This window comes from Eptesicus fuscus, chromosome 10, assembly GCF_027574615.1.
Source record: "Eptesicus fuscus isolate TK198812 chromosome 10, DD_ASM_mEF_20220401, whole genome shotgun sequence".
NCBI lineage: Eukaryota > Metazoa > Chordata > Mammalia > Chiroptera > Vespertilionidae > Eptesicus > Eptesicus fuscus.
The window spans coordinates 94,698,631-94,719,311 of NC_072482.1; the positions used below are offsets into that span (position 1 = coordinate 94,698,631).

General features: G+C 57.8%; 1 protein-coding gene across 3 annotated transcripts in view; it reads left to right on the forward strand.

Annotated features, from left to right (window-relative positions):
* Window positions 1-860: 860 nt before the first annotated feature.
* The window catches only part of IGF2R (insulin like growth factor 2 receptor), a 98,839-nt gene continuing 79,018 nt past the window's right edge, over window positions 861-20,681 (forward strand). For all 3 annotated transcript variants that reach the window (XM_054721648.1, XM_054721646.1, XM_054721647.1), the window contains exon 1: window positions 861-1,165. In XM_054721648.1, coding sequence (XP_054577623.1) covers window positions 1,017-1,165 — 149 coding nt within the window. In that variant the 5' untranslated portion in view covers window positions 861-1,016. The remainder of the gene's footprint in view (window positions 1,166-20,681) is intronic.

Below are 20,681 nucleotides of genomic sequence, written 5' to 3' on the forward strand. Positions count from 1 at the left end.
GGTTATTGTGTGTGTGTGTTTCCATTCCAGCTTTGCCACCTCTCCAAGTGTCTCTGGGTCAGTTGCTTCACATTCTGTGCCTCCGCCCACCTGTTCCCAGGCTCCCAGCTCAGAGGTCTCCGGGTCCAAGCAGCGCGAGCCGTGCCAGGTGGGGAGCAGGCGCGAGAAAAGATGGCAGGTTCCCACCGCGGGGCCCTGGATGTGGGGTCCGCTGTGGGGAGGGGCGTGGAGTGGAGGGCTTTTTCCTCTCCCTCCGCCCGGCCCCGAGGCGCTCCCAGGGCATGGGCTCAGCCACACGTCTGCCCAGGGGATGAAGGTAGCTTTGGGGAGCGGCACGCGCTCGACAGTTACACTTTCGCCTCCTCGATGGGTCGCGGCCCCATGTCTGGGCCCCCTTTTCTCGGTGGGAGTCACGCGCTCAGGGAAGGACGTGCCCACAGGCTCTCGGGGCAGAGGGTGGGGGGCCCGGCGCGGGGCTGCGCGATCCGAACCCGTGGGGCAGGGCGCGAGGTACCAGCTGTGCGGTGGCATCACGGCTGGGCACCGAGCCCTGCCCCGGCGGGTCCGCCCAGGTCGGGAGACGGTGGCTCCGAGCGGGGAAGCGCCCACGTGCCGGCGGGGCGTTCGCCGGGAGAAACCGAGGCCGCGCCGGGCAGACGGGTCCCCGCCCACACCTGCGCCCGCGCCCCGCCACGCCGCTCCTCACCCCGCGCGTGGGGCGCCCACGTGACCGGGCCTGGGCGGAGCCGGCGGGCGGGGATCACCTGAACAAGGGAGTCACGTGAGCGGGGCGGGGCGGGGGCGGTGCCGGCGGCGGTCACGTGACGCGGTTCCGGGGCCGCCGCCGCCGCCGCCGAGCCCAGCCGAGCCGCGCGCCCCTCGGCTCTCACTCCGCTCCCGCGCCTCTCGCGCTCCTGTCCGCCTCCACCCTGGCGGCGCATCCAGGTCCCGGGCGCGGCCCCCGGCCGCCGCGCGCCGCTCACCCCGCGCCCGCCGCGCAGCCCGGGCCCGGCGCGATGGGTGCTGCCGCCGGCCGGAGCGCCCACCTGGGGCCCGCGCCCGCCGGCCGCCCGCTGCGCTCCCTGCTCGCGCTGCAGCTGCTGCTGCTCGTCGGGGCCCCGGGGGCCGCGAGGGCCCAGGGCGCCGAGTTCCCCGAGCTGTGCAGGTGGGTGGCCCGCCCGGCGTGGGCTCCGCTCGCCGTGCCCCGGCGCGCCGCGGGGCTGGGTGGGGGGCGGGGGCGCTCGGGAGGGTCTGGGGTCCCCGAGGCACCGCTCGTCCAGGCTTGGGTCCCCCCCGCCCCCCGAGGGAAAGTTGCCCGCGTGGTGGGGAAGGAAGACACGCCGCCGGCGGGGTGGCGCGGCGGGCGGGGGCCGGGCCGGCCACTTGTGGCTGTCACCGAGTCCGGGCGGCTTTGTGTGCGGGCGGCGGCCGGCGCGGCCCGTGCGGGGGACACGCCGGGGCCCCCCGCGCCCGGCCGGCCTCGCCGCGGAGCGCCCGCGAAAGTTGGAGGCGCAGGAGCCCGGCGCGGCCCCGCTTTGTTCCCGCTCCAAGTTCCCCGGCGCGGCCCGGACGCCCCTTCCGTGGGACGCTCGCGCGCACAAATGGCCGTGGAGTGGGTTTTGGTTTCGTTTGCTGGTTGGTTGCCTCCATGTGGGTTTTCCATTTTTCCTTCAAGGGTCCTTTCCACGGGAAGCGACTTTCTTTTTTCTTTCTCTCTCTCTCTCTCTTTGACGGAGGAGTGGGGTGTACTGGCTTTCAGCATTTCACCCCTCGCTTCTCCGAGCCTAACTTCCTGTCTAGTTGCTCACATGATGTCATTGTCTCGTGCAGATTATTCTAGCGGAGCCTTTTGCTCTGGGAACCATGATTGTGTAATGCAACCGCTGGTCCGGTCGACGGCTTTTGGTTTTCTGCGATGGCGAGGAGCCCGGGGGCCGTCCGTGCGCGGAGGTTTCTGACCGGCCTCCCCGGGACGGTGGAGGAGGATGGAAAATCCAGCGCCCCCCCCCCACCCCTTTGGCACAGAGAAAGCAGATGGGAAGTTGAGGGGGACGGGGGGCCAGCCCACAGCCCCCTGGGCACTAGCGAGTTCCTTCCCAGGACAGAGGGAGGCTGAGCCCGCCGCGAGCGGTGGGGCTTCGTGGGGTCTCAGTCTTCCCGTGCGTCCGAGGGGCCCCCGCGCGCCCACCCGCAGGGCAGAACTTGGAGAAGCGTCTTCCTCAGGAGGCTGAGGCTGGGCGCACCGGGGAGACTCTTTGGAAAGATCCCCTTTCTTTCCCCTTTATTCGGAGGGGGGAGGGGCCGGGAGGGAGCGTTGGCCGCACCGAGTCTAGGGGCCCGTTGGCCGCCCTGACCCCCGCCCAGGCGCTCAGGTGACGAGCAGAGCGCGGAGGCCAGGCCTGCGGCGCCAGCAAGGTCGGCGCCCCGGTCCCGGCTGCGGTGACCAGCCTTCTCTCCAAGAAATGCGTCCAGCTGGGCGCGTGATGCCCGGGCCTTGCTCCCGTTAGCAAATCGGAATGTATGTCTCCGTAGTTAAGGTTAAACTTGGCCTCCGGGGCGGCCCCATCCTGCGTGGCTGGCTGGTGTGGGGGAGGGGGGCCTGCTTTTGCTTTGGTTTAGTCACCCCTGCGCCTGGAACCTGCGCTCATTAACTTCCTCTCCAGGTGGGACGCGGCCTCGGCCTCGCGGTTGGGCAGAAAATGGCCTTTGTATCTTTAAAAGCTTCTCCCGACTGTTGGAGGTGGGCACGACTTACCACCGGGGAGAGCGCCTGCAGGGCCACAGGCCTGGTTCGCTGATAAGCTGCCCGCTGCGGGTTTATGGGTTTATCGAGGGGATCTGTGAAGTGGGTGTGTTTGGTTTTTCTTAGGACGAAAGCCCCTCGGTCCCCTCAGCGGGCTCCTGCACGTTTTCCCCTTTGTCTGTGGCTGCTCTGTGTCTCCCAGGGAGACTTCTCCAGAGCCATGTGCGATCTCTCTCTCCACCCAGGACCCGCCAAGGGAAGTTCTTCCATCTGTTTGTTTTAAATGGATACCTGGGCCTCGGTCCTTGTTTTAAGGCATTTTCTTTGGGGGGTGTGTGTGTGAGAGAGAGAAGAATCGTTGTACTTTTTTGAGATAACACTGGCTAAAAGTTCCTGAACTCCAGCACACACTTACTTGAAGATCGGGAATGTGAGCTGATCTTTTTTTTTTTTTTTTAAATCCAGTATGAAAAGTTCTATGAAATATCACCAAAGCAGGGTGGATTTTCCATCCATTCCTGGGTGTCCATTTGGCTGAAATGTAAACAGCTCTCCACGGTGGCCAGGGGAGTGTGAAAAGTCGGCTTCGGAAGTGTTACTGTTTCTTTGTGCTGCCTGTCTGGAGGCAGGCCCTGGTGGGCGCAGGATCACACGCCACATGCTTCTCCGTGGGGTATTTTCTGTGGAAATGGTCTCATTCATTGTGGTTTGGTGCCCAGGGCAGTCCCCAGACACCCTTCCTCCTCCGAGCCACAGGTCTGGAGTGCCCAGACACTGCCCAGGCCTCACTAGATCCCCCCCAATAGTCAGTTCTCATCGCCTCTAAAATGCGGAGTTGGAGTTCTTTGGATACAACCTCTCTAGCATCCCAGAGGGACGTTCATCTGCAATCCCTTAGGGCCAGCGGGAGGGGAGGCTGGGCCCTCGGGTGGGGGGGGGACAAAGCTTCGGGGTGAGGAGGGGCCCTGACCACTCCCGGGGTCAGGGTGGTGGGCAGGGGTGCAGTTCCTGGCGCGGTCTGCGGTTGGAACAATTTCAGCAGCAGCCTGAGCTGCGCCCGTGCACATGGAGAGAACAGAAAGGCAGGGACGGCCCGGCACGTCTCCCAAAGTGTGTCTGGCTCCACGTGGCACTCACTGAAAGCGCTGGTTCTTTGGGGCGATTCAGTTGTAGTTTCTAGGTGTCAGGAGGACTCCTGTCCGGGTGAGCCCTGTGCCGCGGAAGAAGTTGGCGACTCTTAACTGCAGAGTCAGCTCTTTGCTGGGAGGTGGTGGCTCCTGGGAGACCTTGTTCCCCGAGGCCAGCGTGAGCGGCACAGACGTCTTGAGGCCCGAGGACTGTTGTGCTGGCGAGGACTGTTGTGCTGGCGAGGAATGTCTGAGGGTCGCAGGACCAGAGGGGCGGGGGAGGGAGAGAGAGAGAGAGAGAGAGAGAGAGAGCGCGAGCAAGAGCGAGCAGAGGCCACGCCGTCGCCAGAAGTGACCACCATGCCCTGTAGCTTTCCTCGCTGCGGTGTGAGTCTCACTTTCTGAAAGTGTTATCTTGCACATGCAATAGGTGAGCTCCCACCCTTGATTTAAGGTGTTAACGTCCTTAATGAGTGAGGTCTTAACAGTTTGTACTGGTTATAAACTCACGCGTTGGGCTGGCTTGATTTACGTAGTCAACCACTTTAAAATTTATTCCGAACAAGTTCCCCCCCAATTGTTTGGGTATAAATCCTGGAAGTTTTTATTACATCGAGGACAAGAGGATAATGAAGCCAGCTGGGAGTTGAGGTTGGTTTAGTTGCTGTCTCTAGATTTTTTCCCCTGCAATTTTTTTTTTCTTTCCGAAGGAACAATGCTTATATGCTTAATTTGGCCCACATGTTAAACTTGGACCGCATCCATTTGTGTGTGTACATTTCTTGCAACAATAAGTGTGTAGAAGTCCAAGATTGTTAATTACGGGTACATTAGACCGCATGCATTAATTCTTAGAACAACTTCCGGACAAATTCCCAGGCAATGGATTCCTGATTGGGCTCCACATCTTTTATCATTGTTTCGCAGAGGAATTTTTGAAGGATGGGGTTGAGAAAAAGAATTCCGATGTTCTCATCTTTAGTTTGACCTTGGCACACACAACCGTATGGTGCAGGGCAGAGAGAATTCAGCAGGGTTCCAGGCCTGGGACTAGGGGCAGAGAGTAGCTCATTACTTTGTAGGCCCTGTCCGTTCCTGCCTTTTTACAGCTCATCCCAGGAATGGAGACTTCCCGGGAATGCCCCCACTGGGTCTGGATGGTGTGTGAAGTGGATGGAGCTGAGATGGGGTCTACTCACAGGTCCCTTGTTTCCTCACAGCTGGCTCATGGCCAGTGAGGGACAGAGGCCTGAATATCTGCCACGAATGTCTCCTCACCTTTAGCCCTGGCAAGGTGACGCAGGATTCGTTTATTCTCCTAGTAGTTCTTAAGCATTTCTTGAGCAGAGGGGAGACCTGGGAGGGGCTGGAGCTGGAATGGAGACATCTCACACGGAATGTCACACTGGGATCCCCAAAGATTGTGTTGGCCTTGGCCTTGACTGCTCTCCCTGGGAGGCAGCGGCCATGAACACCCTCCTCCCCTTATTTTTGTTAGTTTTAAATAATATGTCATCTTAGTCTTGATTTTGTCTTCAATCCAAGAGTCATTTAGATGTTGCTAGTTTTTGGCTGTCATGAATAAAAGCCATTGTGAATATTTGAGTACAAGGTTTTGTACATGCATTCTTTTTTTTTTTTTTTGCGGGGCGGGGAGGGTGGGGGCTTGGAGGGAAGATACTTATGGTGAGTGAGCGTTTAACTTTACGGAAGCTGCCAGACTGTATTCAGAAACGGTTGTCCATTTTGTGTTCCCACCAGCAGTCTGTTCCATTTGCTCCCTGTCTTCTGCCAACACTTGATGGGATCAATCTTTTCAATTTTAGCAGCTCTTGGGGTTTGCAGTTGTATCGGTGTGGCTTTAATGTTCGTGTCCCTGCTGGCTCGTGATGTTGAATATGTTTTTGGTATTTATTGTGATGCCTAATGATGTTGAATGTCTTTCATGAACTCTTGACTATTTGGATGTCTTTTGTAGTTAAAAACAAATCTTTTGTCCCTCATCCCTTAAAATTTTTTTTGGGTCATCTTAGTTTTAAGAATTCTTTTTTTATTTTTCAAAAAATATTTTTATTGAATTTAGAGAGGAAGGGAGAGAGAGCGAGAAACATCAATGATGAGAGAGAATCATTGATTGTCTGCCTCCTGCATGGCCCCTGCTGGGGATCAAACCCGGGACCCTTCATTCTGCAGGTCGACACTCGATTCACTGAGCCAAACTGGCTAGGGCTTAAGAATTCTTTATGTATTCTGGGTACAAGTCCTTTCTTAGGTATATATAATATGTATTATGAATATTTCCCCCCAGTCTTTGGCTTGCTCCTTTTTATTTCCTTAACATAGTCTTTGAAAAATAGATACTTTAAAAAATTTTGATGAACTCCAACTGATGTTTTTTTTGTTTTAAAAGAGTTTTAAATCTTTGCTTACCTCAAGGTTTCTCAGCCTCAGCAGCGTTGATATTTGGGCTGGATAACTCTTTGTGCGGGATCAGCAGCACCCCTGGCCTACCCACTCTACCCACCGGATGCCAGGAGTACTGCCCCCCAAAACCCCAGTTGTAACAAGCAGAAATGTCTTCACATTTCAAATGACTCCTGGGGTGGAGGACAAAATTACCTCCAATTGAGAACCACTGGTCTTACCCTAAGGTCACATAGATTTTTTCCCTGTGATTGTTTCTAGAAGTTTTATAATTTTAGCTTTATGTTTACCCATATGATAATTTTTTGAGTTAATTAAAAAAATACGTTTTTAATTTATTTTTTTTTAGATAGAGAGGAAGGGAGAGGTGGGGAGAGAGAAACATCCGTCGTGGGGCTGCCTTTTGCATGCCACCCCGACTGGTTTCGAACCTGAAACCCAGGCATGTGCCCTGGCCGGGAGTGGAGCCGGCGACCGCTCGGTGCACGGACGACATTCAGCCCACGGAGCCCAGCGGCCGGGGCCGAGTTAGTTTTTGTGTGTGATGTGAGGAGGGGGTGAACTTACTCCCCCCATTACCATATCTAGTTCTGTTTGCTGATGCTTCGTGTAGGATGCTCGCAGCTGTTTTTAAGAGCGATTGGGCTGTAATTTTCTTTGCTGTGCTGTTCTTGGCTGACTCGAGGGTCCAGCATGTGCTTGCTTTGTGGAAAGAGCGAGGTAGATTTCGGTGTTTCATGTGCCGCGGGGCAGCTTCTGTAGAGGGCCGACATCTCCCCTTTCTTCCATTTCGGTAGAACTCACCAGTGAAACTGTCGGGGGCCTTGCTTTGTGGAGGAGGAGTTTTGCCTATAGTTTCAGTTTTATCTGCTTTATCTATTCAGATTTTCCACTCTTTCCTGAGGCAATTTTGGTAGTCTGTAGTTTTCCTAGAAAGTTTGTAATTTTAATTAGGTATTCATATATAAATATGTAGCATGCTGCTTTTATACTTTTGAAAATACTGTTTGTATCTGTAGGTAAATTTAAAAAGTTCCTGCTCTTTATTTATATAAAATTGCCCCCTTAGTCCCAGTTCCTAAAGATGTACCTTTTTTGAATCTTTCCAAAAGAAATAGCGTTTTGTTTGGCTCACCATCTCTATCACCATTTATTTTCCATGCTCTTAATTTCTGCTCTCTCTCACTAGCTCCCACCTCATTCTTCTTTTCCTAGTTTGAGATGAATTTAAAGCTGTGTGCTTCTTTGTCCTGAAGATCACACCACTCGTAGGCTTTGACACGTAGTTTTTAATCCTTCAGTTCTGAATATTTCCTCCCGGGGCCCAAACGTTCTAACTTTGTCCACTTCCTGAGCTCACCACGTTTCTAGACGATTTATCCCCAGGTACGTGGATGGCCCCCCTCACTGGGGCCGGTAAGCGCGGTAGAATTTATTGACATTTCCCTTGTGGCCTAGCACCCAGTCAGGCCCAGAGTGTGGTGTGTGCTTGGAAACCATGTTCTCTCTCTGAGTCAGAGTTTCAGTAACGGTGCCGCTTCAGCTCTTCCTCAGCCTGGCCCTCGCCTACTCTTTGTCTTGCTCGGTTTGTCTTTTGCGTCTGGCTACCACTTTGGACCGGGCTCCGGGGCATGTCTTGTGTCCTGGGTCCCAGCTTAGCAATTCTCCTGTGTTTATAAGCCCTTTAACCTCTCCAGTGTCCAGAGTGTGTGTGTGTGTGTGTGTGTGTGTGTGTGTGTTTATGTCAGCAAGGTTTCCGATGGAGGTGTATTTGCCACGGCCTGTTCTTGCTTCATGGACGGCTCTTGGAAGAGGCCGTCAGGTTCTGCTCTGTGAAGGCTGCTCAGTCCATTCTCGCTCCCTGCGTCCAGCGTCTTTGTTGGCATTTGTAACATTGATTTCGTGGTGCCCTGTGGCCACTGGTGATTCCCGGGAGAGCTCTGTGCAGTCCAGCCCCCTCCGGCCCCCCTCCGGCCCCCCTCCGGCCCCCCTCCGGCCCCCCTCCGGCCCCCCCTCCAGCCCCCTCTCCGGCCCCCTCCGGCCTGCAGCTGCACGGAGTCAGATGGAAGCAGTTGTTGGAGCTTGGCTATAAATTGTTTTTGGGGAGGTCGGGGGATGGGCAGGGCGTTCCTCTGGCTGGTGTGTCTCCGTGGCTTTTCCGCCCTCCCCATGACGACCCCCAGCCTGTTCCTGCCAGGAGACAGCTGCTCGGCCCCTGCGGATGGCCGCTGGCAGGGTGCGGTGCGGCCCGCCCGCAGCTGGAGCGGGAGAGCTGGATCGCCGAGTTGGCTGGGCAGAGCGCTTCCTTTCTCTGGCCTCAGTTCCCTCCTGCGAGGTGGGCCCTGCGTTGGGAAGTTGCTGTCCTGGTTTTGAATCCAGACTCTTCCCTTCACTAGTTGTGGGGCCTCAGGCAAGTCAGTGGTCCGAGGTCCCCCGTCCTTTGTCCTTCGGAACCCAATGGTGCCCTAAGGGCTGGCCGGAGAGTCAGCGGCTTGGAGGTGGCTGGCCCATCTCAGGCGTCCCACACGGTGGGGAGGGCGGCAGTGACTGCTTTTTCTCTGCACGTTGGGGCTGCTGTGTTAGATCAGAGATATTTTTAGCCCGTTACTCTGTACCCCCGAGTTCCCATTAGTGTCTTGGGGCTTCTGCCTCAACCAGAACGCAGTTCTCATTTATCTGTTTTATGCATTGGCACCCCACGTAAGAATCCTTTGGAGAAAGCAACGTTTCCATCTAAAAAAGTTTCAAAACCACTGGACTGTGATTCTCGGGGGCCATTTTGCATCCAAACTCCTGTGGTTTCGAGGTATGTATCCTCCAGGATTCCTGCAGCCCCGAGGAGCAGAGAGCCCCACTCGCATTCCCGCAAACAAGGAGGGGCTTGAGGACAGGAGGTGTGGGGTTTGGGCCGGTGCCAGGTGCCATATGTCGGGTGGCCGGGGCCCCTTCCTGCCGTTTCCTTGGCCTCGTCCTCCCTTCCTGTTGTGGCTGCCGCACTTCAGTCCGAGTGGAGAAGTCCCAGCCGGCTTCGGCCCGGGGGCGGTGGTCGGGGGGGGCTCCCGCCTCGCGGGCCTCCCCAGGTGGGGACAGGGAAGGAGGCCGCGAGCCCACGGGAAGGCTGGGCAAGCGCCTCGGGACACCGCTGTGCCAGACGAGAGGCCGAGAGGCCGCTGCTGCTGCGGCCACGGCCTGTTTCTGCCCGGCGGCGTGGAGGCAGGGCCCGCGAGGCCTCCGTGCGGGGCAGTCCCTGTGGCACGTGCCCCTGGTTCTCTGTGACACTTGCCCCTCCGATCAGCTCGCGACCGGGGGTGGGATTTTCCTTTTCCTTTTGTGCGTTCAGATCCTCGGGGGCAGCATCCTTTGGAGAACACGAGGCCCGCTTCCCCAGGCCGGGAGCAGAGCCGGCACGCACTTCTGTCCGTCTGGCCGGGAGAGTTGGAGGGAAGGGAGATGGTGAAAGTATTTAAAAAAATATATATATTTTTAAATATATCTTTATTGATTTTAGAGAGGAACGGAGAAGGAAAGGGAGATAGAAATACCAATGATGAGTGACGGATCGGCTGCCTCCTGCACGCCCCACACCGGGGACCGAGCCTGCCTGCCACACGGGCATGTGCCCTGACCGGGAATCGAACCGTGACCTCCTGGTTCATAGGTCGACGCTCAGCCACTGAGCCAGGCCGGCCGGGCGAGATCGGGAAAGCCTTCACGTCAGTGTGGGGCTAGCACCCGGAGGGCCGGGGGCGGCCGGGGGGGCGTGGGCGCAGTGGACGGGGCGGCCGGGGGGCGTGGGCGCAGTGGACGGGGGGAGGGGGGCGTGGGCGCAGTGGACGGGGGGAGGGGGGCGTGGGCGCAGTGGACGGGGCGGCCGGGGGGCGTGGGCGCAGTGGACAGGGGGCGGCCGGGGGGCGTGGGCGCAGTGGACGGGGCGGCCGGGGGGCGTGGGTGCAGTGGACGGGGCGGCCGGAGGAACGTGCCGGAGGGGCTCCTGCGTCCGGAACCTGCGCCCGCGGACCGTGCCCTCCTCTCACGTGTGTGCGGCTTGCGCGGAGAGCTGGTCAGGAGCCAGTGGCCCCGGGTTCTGACTGTGTGTAAGGCCGTGTGTCGCCGTCTCTGCTCCAAAGCGGTTAGATACTCCGAAGCACTGCCTTACCCTGAGAAACAGCAAAAACGCCCCAGCAGCCCCTGCTCCTCGCCCGGCTTCTAAGGAGAAACCCAGACCACTGGCCTGGAAGAGCTGAAGAGCAGGGTTCCTAGAAGTGACGAGGGTGAGGGTTCCTCGCACTGAGTCACCCCCGGGGCCTCCGGCTCCGCCCCTGCCATCTGCTCTAGAAGATTGGCCACAGTCAGAGGGAGGAGCCAGCCACACGCTCCTGTCCCTTTCGAGGCGGCAGGAGGCAGTGGAGGTAGTGGCGTTGGTTGACTTTCAGAGGTGGGGGGGGGGGAGTGAGGGTTTGGGCTGCTCTAAGTGGGTGCACCCCCTGGCCTGTCTGTAAGATGGAGTTTCAGCAGAGACCTTCACGAGGGCCATGAGTGAGGGAACCCTGCATCTAGTTGGGGGGATGTCCTCTGGCAGGGGCGTCGCTGACATGCTTGGGGACTGGCGAAGGGGCCCTGGTGGCTGGAGCAGCGAGTGACCGAGAGGAGGATGGGGGAGGACGAGGCGGCTGCGTGAGCGGGGCCCCGGCCTGTAGGCCATGGCAATGGCTCGGGCTTTCATTGCGAGGGAGGGTTTTGAGCAGAGGAGTGACCTGGGGAAGCTGGGATCGTTGACAGACGGGTAAGACGTCGTAGGCTGGACCCAGGGTGTAGCATTGGTGTGGTGGAAAGTGGTAGGATTTTGGATGTTTTTTGTTTTTTAAAAAATATATTTTATTGATTTTTTACAGAGGAAGGGAGAGGGATAGAGAGTTAGAAACATCGATGAGAGAGAAACATCAATCAGCTGCCTCCTGCACACCTCCTACTGGGGATGTGCCTGCAACCAAGGTACATGCCCTTGACCGGAATCGAACCTGGGACCCTTCAGTCCACAGGCTGATGCTCCATCCACTGAGCCACACCAGTTAGGGCGGATTCTGGATGTTGTGAAGGTGAAGCCGAGGGAGTTTGCTGATGGTCGGTTGCGGAGTGTGAGGAGAGAAGGAAGAGAATTGCTTGGTGCCGGGGAAAGAATGGGGTCGCCGCTTTCAGAGCTGGGGAGGCTGCGGGAAAGGCATGTCTAGGGGAGAGAAGTCGGCTCGGCCATGTTGGTGTTGAGGTGCCTGCCAGACATCCGAGCAGGGAGGGCCGGTGGGCGGGGTGCCTCTGGGCAGAGGGCAGTGCTGTGGGCTGGGCACCCCATGGTGGAGCCGTACCCCCGACGGGGAGCCTGCAGAGGAGGCTGACCAGGAGCTGCCAGGGAGGCACGAGGAGAGACGAGGAGAGGGATGTCACAGCGGGCACCCGGGGCTGAGGGCTGGGTTTGCAGGCGGCGGGCTCTGGTGACAGCGGCCCCGGTTTGGGTGGAAGCCGGGCTGGGTTTGAGGGAGGAGGGAGGACGGGACGTGGAGACGGTGGGTCTGGACCAGGCCTTCCGAGGCGCTAGAGAAGCAGAGCGATCGCGGGTGGGCCCAGGGCTGGTGGGCCCAGGGCGAGCTGTAAAATGGTGCTCGGAGAAGGAGGGAGGAGGGAGCGGGGAGGAAGCAGGCAGCCTGGGGGAGTGCCCGAGCCAGGGCTGAGGTGCGGGGCCGGAGGGAAGGCAGGGTGTGGGAGGACCATGCAGGCACCGAGGGAGATGTGGAAGTTCCCAGGTCAGTCCCCCAGGACCCAGGACGCCAGGTCTCCTCTAAGGCCGCTTCCTGTACAGGTTACACCGACGGGGTGAGCCCTGTGAGCAGCTCATTCCCTGAACACGCGGGCGTCTCGTTAGTTGCTCAGCGGACATTCCTCTTGTTCTTAAGTCTTTTAGGATCGGGTGAGACCATGCTGTTCTTCCTAAATGAACGCGTGCGGGCCTGTGTGTTTCCTTCCCCCGCTGAGCCCCAGGTGCCAGTCTAACCTGCACCCCAGCATCTGCAGGCGGAGACGGTTCCTGGGTCACCTCATCAGCCGGGAACAGCCGGCCCCCTCGGGGCGTATTAGCGTCGCGAACTGACCTGCTGAGCTGACTGCCCGGGACCGAGGAGGCACACCTCCCTCCCTCTGAAGGGAGGTCACTGCGTCCGGGAGGGGTGTCGGGTCGGGGCGACGCCGGGCCGGGGCCTGGGCATTAAGGTTGGCGTTCTCTGCCGTGGGCTGGGTGGACCGTCAAGGCAGTTGGATTCCGACACCCGTGTAATTAAGGAGGTTTACCCTCTAACCCAGCCCTTCCTTAGGCACGTGAGGGACAACGGGTGAGGACATCAGGTGATGACTCTGACTTTTAAAAACTCCTCCCCGAGCAGGGTTTAGGGTGGACGTGCAGGCTGGCGTCCTGGTGCCTGAGAGCGGAACTGGGCAAAGGTGTGGGGCTGCGAGGCCGGGCCAGCCAGTCCTCCGGCAGCTTTGTGCTGGGCGGGTCACGTGCGATCTGTGACAAATTCCACACCTCGCCCCGCTGTGAGGCCTCTTTAGGGACAGCGTGTCCTGTCCCCTCCTCCTGCCCCTCTGCTGGCAGTCAGATTCCGCAGGTCTCTGTGCTGGTGCAGGCTCAGGAGGCCCAGCCGGCTGTCCTGTCCCGAGTGGCCCCAGGAGGCTGCTGGGTGTGTGTGTGTGTGTGTGTGTGTGTGTGTGTGTGTGTGTGTGTGTGTGTGTGTGTGTGTCCGTGTGTCCGTCCTGAGCCTTCCTCTACCCCCATCTCTGTCTTGAGCGCCATCAGCTCGGAGGAGAAGGCCCAAGACAAGGTCTTGTCCCCCTCCCTCCCTCTAGCCTCTCCTGCTTGCCCGTGTCAGGTGACATTCCTGTCGTTGGCCCCACACCCACTTCACCGTTCTCTTTGCAGAGTTAATTTTTAGCAGTCTGAGTCCTGTTGAGCCAGATGAAAGCCTTCGATCCCAGGCTCTCAGAAGCTCTACGTTACCAGTCTCCATTTTCTTGGCAGCGACCTTTTGGGGTGACTCAGTTCTGTAGATCAGGAAGCTGGGGCTCAGAGAAACTACGCCTGACTCACAGCTGGCCAGGGCGGGCGGGTGCCAGGGTCGGGGCTGGGGCTGGGGCCGGGGCTGTGCCCACGGTTGCCATGCCCCCTTCTGAGTGCAGTCACCTCCCTCTGTCTCAGGTGATCAGTAGGTCAGCCACCTGTGATGCCGGTTTTTAAAGCTTTGCTGGGGCCGGCGCCCCTGCTCTGGGGAGGACCAGCGCCTGGCTTCAGCCGGCTCTCTCTCGCCACTGGCTTCCTGCGCCCAGACCTGTGGAACCACCAGGGAAAGACCTCTCCTTTCTTTCTTTCTCTCGTTCTCGCAGGCCCGGAGTTTTCCCACAGCTCTGTGGGTTTGTTAGAACAGGAAGTGAAGTGCTTCCTGTATGAGCGTTGGCCACGCCGTGTCAGATGCGCTTGTCCCCCGGCCTTCAGGGTGCAGACTGTGACACCGAACCCCGTCTTCCTCCTCCGGTGTCAGCGGCAGAGAGCGGCGACACTCGGCTGTGAACGGCCGTGTTGGAAGCCCTGCCTCTTGCTGTGCCGCCCCCTCGCCCGCCTCTCCCCCCTTTACCCTGCCCCGTCTTAGTTTAGAAGTCTTGGAGATTTCTGAAGGGCACGGGGCTGGATGTATGAGCTGAGAAACTCTCTGATCATGATAAGGCGCAGTCATGAGCAAACAATTGCCTCCATGTTCTGTTAGGGACTTGGATGCAGGCCAAAGTAGGAACCTCCCCCCACTCCTTTTCTTTATTGATTTTCAGAGAGAGGAAGGAAGGGAGGAGGGGAGGGAGAGAGAGGGGAGAGAGAAACATCGATTTGTTCTACTTACTGATGCCCTCACCGGCTGCTTTTCGTGTGTGTCCTGACTGGGGATTGAACCCACGACCTTGGTGTATCGGGGCGATGCTCTAACCACCCGAGCCCCCCGGCCAAGGCAGGAACATCCTTTTTGATGTTCAGATTGGGAAGACTTGACATTCCCCTCGTCCCCCAGTTTTAGATTTTCTGCTCACTCCAGATTCAGATTCAGAAGAACAGTCCTCTAGCCAGTGGCCACGCTATGGGAATTTAGCTCGGTTGTCTTTTTTTTAAGGAAACCAAATTATAGATTTATACATGCTTATTCATCTTATTACTGATTCCTCTGTCCCGCTTTACACACCGATAATTGTAGGCCAATAATAAAATGTTTAATCGCTGTGTGACCGTTGCCGCCGCCCCGGGCTCGGGGGCCAGGGGACACAGACGTATTTCCGAAGTGTCCGCCCTGTGGCCATGCGAGGCAGGGAGAGAATGGGGGCTCAGGAACTCAGCTTTCCAAGGTTTTTTTTTTTTTTTTAAGGGTTGGGCACACCATTTTGTAACTGAATTTTATAGATTTTATTTTAGACGTTAGCTGGTTTTAAAATGGAAGAACCCCAGATTCTATTTTATGAGGTATTGTAGTTTTGCAGCACTCATTGATGGCATAAGAAAACCTGAGAGGCGTCCAGAAGACACCAGTGTCCAATGCTTTAAAACCATGGTCCAGCCCTGGCCGGTGTGGCTCAGTGGACAGAGCATTGGCCTGCAGACTGGAGGGTCCCAGGTTCCATTCTGGTCAAGGGCACGTACCTCAGTTGCAGGCTCAATCCCTGCCCCTGGTCAGGGCACGTGTGCGAGGCAACCAATCCATATGTTGCTCTCACATCGATACTTCTCTCTCTGTCTCTCCCCCTCCCTTCCACTCTCCCTAAAAATCAATGGGAAAACATCCTCGGGGGAGGATGAACGAAAAATAAACATAAATAAGTAAATACACAGATAAGTACATTTAACTGGTTTTGAAAAGGTACCGTCCAGGTGTCCCCCTCTAGCTTTTCCTTTAGAATGTCCCCTTCTCTGGACACGGTCACAGAGGTGTGGTCGGGTGGAGTCTCCGTGAGGCTCCGGGCTCGGGGCGGCGGTGCTGGCCGCTCGGACTGCCCTGGACCGGGGCGGCGCTCTGTGGCCTTCGCGGGAGCAGCACTGGGGAAGCCGACCGCCTTCCTGTCGGCGCTGGTTGACAGTGTGCTGCTTGTGTGCTTCCTGCTAGTTGGTAACCTGCCAGCACCTTTCAGGATATTATGAAATTTAAACCAAACGAGGTTAAAATGGAACCTCTGTGCCATGAACAGATGCGGACTGAGTGCAGCGGTCCGCGATGGTCTTGGCAGAGGCCGTGGGATCATCGGCAGGGGCGGACAGGCCTCCGCTTTCTGTCGGGGGAGGGCTCGGCCTGTGTGCGGAGGGTGAAATCGATTGTCCGCGTTCAGGGCGCATTTCCGCCACCCAGATCACTCTCACACCCGGGATCCCTTCCAGTGATGTGCCTTGGGCGTGGCTTCCGCCCCCTCCCGGTCCCTGCTGGATCGGATGGTCTGCTTGTGGGCTGTTTTCCGAGTTCCTGATGACCCTCTGTGAAGGGCGGCTCTCTCTGCACTGAGTGGTCATGTCCAAGGAGAGAGAGTCCGGCACGAGAACAGCATAGATGTGTCCCTTCTTAGCGGGTCCTCGGCCCGCTGGGCACAGAGAGAGGCGAGTGCCGCCGGTGAGAAGGGAGTGGTGGCCTTTCCGTGGACGCCGGTGGGGGCGGAAGCAGAGGCTGCAGAAGGTGCTGCCGCTGGTATTTGGCCATTCGGCGGTGCAGAAGAGGAAGCAGAACTGGGTGGGGGGTGTGGAGCAGATGCTTCAAACTTGGGTGGATCAGAGTCACCCGGGACAGACTGGACCTCCGAGTCCCAGCTCTGCCTCAGGTGGACTCCCTAGCTCCAGACACGTTCGTGCCACGCCCGACCTGTCACGTCAGGGGCGTCGATGCACGTCATGAGATCGAAACGCTCAAGTTTTGTGGAATGTGTTGCCAGGTTCCGTGTTGTGTTGTCATTGAAACGACACGTTCTCTGAAGAGGTGAAGGAACCTTTTTGAGCGTTGCAAACAAGTAAGGCAGTTTCCTGTCACGGGCAAGCATTTGCCCCAGGGGCTCGGAGGGACCGGGCTAGTTCCTGGTGATGTTGGACCAGGGGCTTGCCTGATCCTTCTGAGCTTTGGCCTCTGACTCCAAAGCTGGAACCCGGGACAGGTGACTCATGGCAGCAAGTGCCTGGGGCCTCTGCCCTGGAGGTGCTCGCACCGGAAGACTGCGACGAGGTTGGGGTCCCTGGCGGGTGTCCTTCCTCCCCCGCATCGATTCCTGTGCCCGCCTGTCATTGTCCTGGGCGGGAGGGCCCTCCTGTCCTGCGTGGCGGTGCGGTGGGGTCCCCGAGGCCTGGCCTTAAATGGTGGGGGAGGCCGGCGGGGCGGGCGCCAGAGCTGCGGAGCCAGGGGCTGAGCCCGCGCGGTCCAGAGGACGTCTGTCTAGCCTCGTCAGGGGTGCTTGGACACGGATGTGGGCTTTTTGAGAGTGGGAGGGCACATCGGCTCAGTACGTTTTACACTCTGGAAAATGAGGTGTAGAATGACGAGGATTTTGCTTGCCTTTGCTGATTTTCAAAGCCAGGGTTCTTGCTCAGACCGTTCTGTGTCCAGAAGAGCAGTCTGACGGGCTGGGCTGCGCCTTTAAGGATGTTAACGGCCTTTCGCAAGGCTGGGCCAGGGGACAGGGCTCCTGGGTGGTGGCTCTCATGGGCCATCTGCTCCCCCCCACCCCACCCCCCGGCCTTTGTGGGCCCCACCTCCCTGGGGCCCCTCAGATAAGAGGCCGGACAGCCTGGAGCCCTGGTGACTTTGGAAAGACTTGACCCTGACGTGGGGAGTTAGCGTTTCAGGAACACGCCCGCGGGCTCTCTCGCCCACCCGCTGCAGGAGCTGCCTGGAGAGCAGAGAGATTTAAACCATACGTGTGTGCGTTGGAGCACAGATTACATTTCCACACAGCTTGCAAATATTTTCTTCCAGAGGTTTGTTTCTTGCCAAAAATTTAAATTTTAATGTTACAGCTTAGTTTTCATTTTGATCTAATACGCTGGTCTCATTTCTTGCTGTCTGTTTTTTCCTTGTCTCTCCTTGTGCAAGCCCGGACGGCTTAGTCGAGGATAGAGACTTTTTCCTGTGACTCCCAGCTGAGGGGTCTCACCTGGCTGTGACTCGGTGGGCGATGTGCTGCTCACTTCAGGTAGAGCACTTTCCGAGCACACACGTTTTTGGACAAAAGTTCATTATTCCTTAAAGATACCATTGCATTTTATTTAGTGTGTATAATACTTGCATTGTTTCTGAGGCCATTTTCTGAGTCTCTGACGCGTTCGTGCTGCCTTCGAATGCTCACATCCATGGAGAGGACGGTTTCGGCCCGAGCCCTTTGATCTGGCAAGGAGTCTGGGATCATCTGGCTCCAAACACGTAATTTTCTTAAACAGTGCTATCACATATTTATGTGACTTCCAAGCTTATTATGAAATAGTCTTTAAACGTGTTTATCACCAGCAGGAGCAGATCTAGATAATAATGTGATCTAACTAGGGTGCATACCAGAACACACAGCCGTTCCTGGAAAATGTTTCCTAAGTTTCCAGATAAATTGTTTCAACTAGAGGATTATTCCCGAGTTCTTTACGATGGAAGGTGCCAGGCGTGTTTTTTGTTTTGTTGTAAAGCAGACAGGAGTCCATTGGACGCAGGAAGCGGCAGGCACTGCTGGTCCGCAGGTGCCGGGGTAGCTAGTGGCCCTGCCCTCCTCTGTAAGGGACCGGGGACTGCGCCCGCGTGCTGCAGGCCGGGTGCCTGAGTGGCATCGAAGGCGCCAGCCCGGAGGGGCCACCCTGTGCGGGTGGCTCATTCCACCCCCTGGAAAAAGCCGGCACAAGTACTTCCCTAGAACCCTCCCTTCCTGCTCCCATAACCACTTACCCTTTGGGTAAATCTCGACAGAGCAAATATGAAATGCACACACAGAAGAGACGTGTCCGTGAACCGAGCAACCGTTTTCTTTCTAGGGACCCTGATTTCCAGAGGAGCAGGACAGTGTCCCCCATTCCGCTCTTTTTCTTCTCTTTTCTGCTCCCCAAACACCCACTCTTCACAGCCCGCTTATTTAGATGCCACCCCTACAAGAACCACCGTGGGTTCTGTTGTGAACGAGCCGCTGAGCAGGCTGGGTGCTGTGTGGGTTTCCTTAGCGCTTATTCCTGCCGGCCAGCTCGCTCGGAAACGTTGCCTTTCCGCCCGCGCCCGCGCCCTCAGGCCGGGAAGCAGCGAGGCCAGGCTGGCGCAGGTGCACACCGGCGTCCAGGGTCCGGGGGGGACTCCGGCGTGGCCTCCGAGCCAGAGGCTAGCCGTGTCCGTGTTAACGCGCCTAACAGACACGTTTCACTAGTGCTCTGCACACAGGAGCGCCAGCGCCAGCTTTAGGGAACGATCCATGGGTCTTCTCTGGGAGGGGCCTTCCCTTGCTCCAAGTGCAAAGTCAAAATGGCTTCCTGTAAAAAACAAAACAGAACAATAACAAACCTGCCTCCGTTAATCCGCGGGCCCTGGCGCGGCCCAGGGCCCCACCTCCTTGGCCGCACCACCTGCCACCCGCACCACCTGCTCCGGCCACAGGCCTCCTTCCTTCCCCGTTGGCCTTGCGGCCGCACCGGGCAGTCCCTCCGCGGAGCCCTCGTCTCACCACGTCTCCGTCGCTGCTCCCTTTTGTTGGTGGCCTCAAGCAGGTGCCCTCCGAAGGAGTCCCGTCGGCACGGCTCCCGGGCCGTTTCTGCCCCGGAAGGCGACTGCCGGTCCCGGCAGCACAGACTGCTCGGTAGAACTGTCCTGTGCGCTTGTCGTCTTGTTTGTTTCCCGTTCTCAACTGGGCCGGGCCCCACGAGGGCCAGGGCTTTGGCCTGATCTGGCCACTGCCGTCCTCGGCCCCTCTGCAGTCCCGAGGCACGTGAAGAGGTTGACGAAGGTCAGAGGGGACAGGCCTTGGTTGATGACTCTCTGCTGCCCGGGGCACGGCTGTTTTCTCCGGCGGCGGCAGGAGATAGCCGCTCTGTCCTGCGTTCCAGCCGCCGTCACCCCGGGGCAGGCACTTGACACGCACACCAGCCTGTTTTTCAGACTTCGACCGGTGCAGCGGGGGAGGGAGAGGCAGTCCCCACCCTGCCTCAACGCTCCTGTGAGCTTCCCTCCCCCCACCCCATCCCCGGGTTCGTGGCAGGGGTGTGACCAAGCCCCACACCCACGGGCAGGAGAATGCTGGGCTCCTTGCTGCCACCAGCCCCACGGTGGGGTTCCTCCGTCGCTGGATGGGCTTCTGGGGGGACTTTTCTCGGCTGGAGGGTGTGTTCTGCCAGCCCTGGCCCCGATGGGTGGGGGAGGGCATCTGGGGAGTGGGCCGCGCCCTCTCCGAGGGAGTGCCTGCCATCCAGGGGCACTGTGTGGGGAGCAAACACCGACAGGTGATCTGACCTCCGGCTCACCCCCTGCCGCCGCCGCTCCCGCTCCCGGGCAGGCCAGCCGGGCGGGGCCCAGGTGCGCTCTCCCTCTCACCAGTTCTGGCCACAGACTCTGCGTTCTGCAGGGGAAGGCCAGCCACATGCCTCCCTTTCTGCCTCCGCCCCGCGGAAATGAGCCCCCTCTCCCAGACGGACAGAACATTCTCTCTGTCCCCCTGGAGAAGTGAGACTCGCTGTTTTGACAGAACTGACAAGCCGTTCTTTTGTCCCAAGCATGCAGATTCATTCATTAACAATTCATTAACTCCAGGGCTACTTGGCCAGAGGTTTGAACATACAATGAGGTGTGTTTTTTTTTTGTTTTTTTTTTAATTCTCACTCAGGGATATGTTTTTTAAATTGATATTTAGAGAGAGAGAGAGGGGGAGAGGTTGAACCTACAGCCTAGGTATGTGCCCTGACTGGGAATCGAACCCGCAATCTTTCGGTGTACACGCTCCAACCAACGGAGCCACCCGGCCAGGGTGCGCAGTGAGTTTCAAAGGGGAAATGCTCGTCCCAGTGGGCCAACCTGGGGTACGTCTGATCTGGAATCTGATAGTGGACTCATTACACGACTTCGTCTTGTCAGTTCCGATCTGAGCTGTAGCTGTAAAAGTAAAACCAGAAGTAGAACCGGCTTTCATGCCACAACTAGTTTTAAGTAAAATAAACAGAGTAGAAAACACTCGTTGGCTTTCCAGCATTCCAGCGTGATTTGAACGGTTCCTGTCTTATACCAACACGATTCTTGAGCAATTACTTATCTGAGTTGATACTCTGAAGTGGATGGTAGAATTTTAAGAATTTTGATGACCGATGAGTCTTGAGGTGGCTTCGGGGCGGGTGG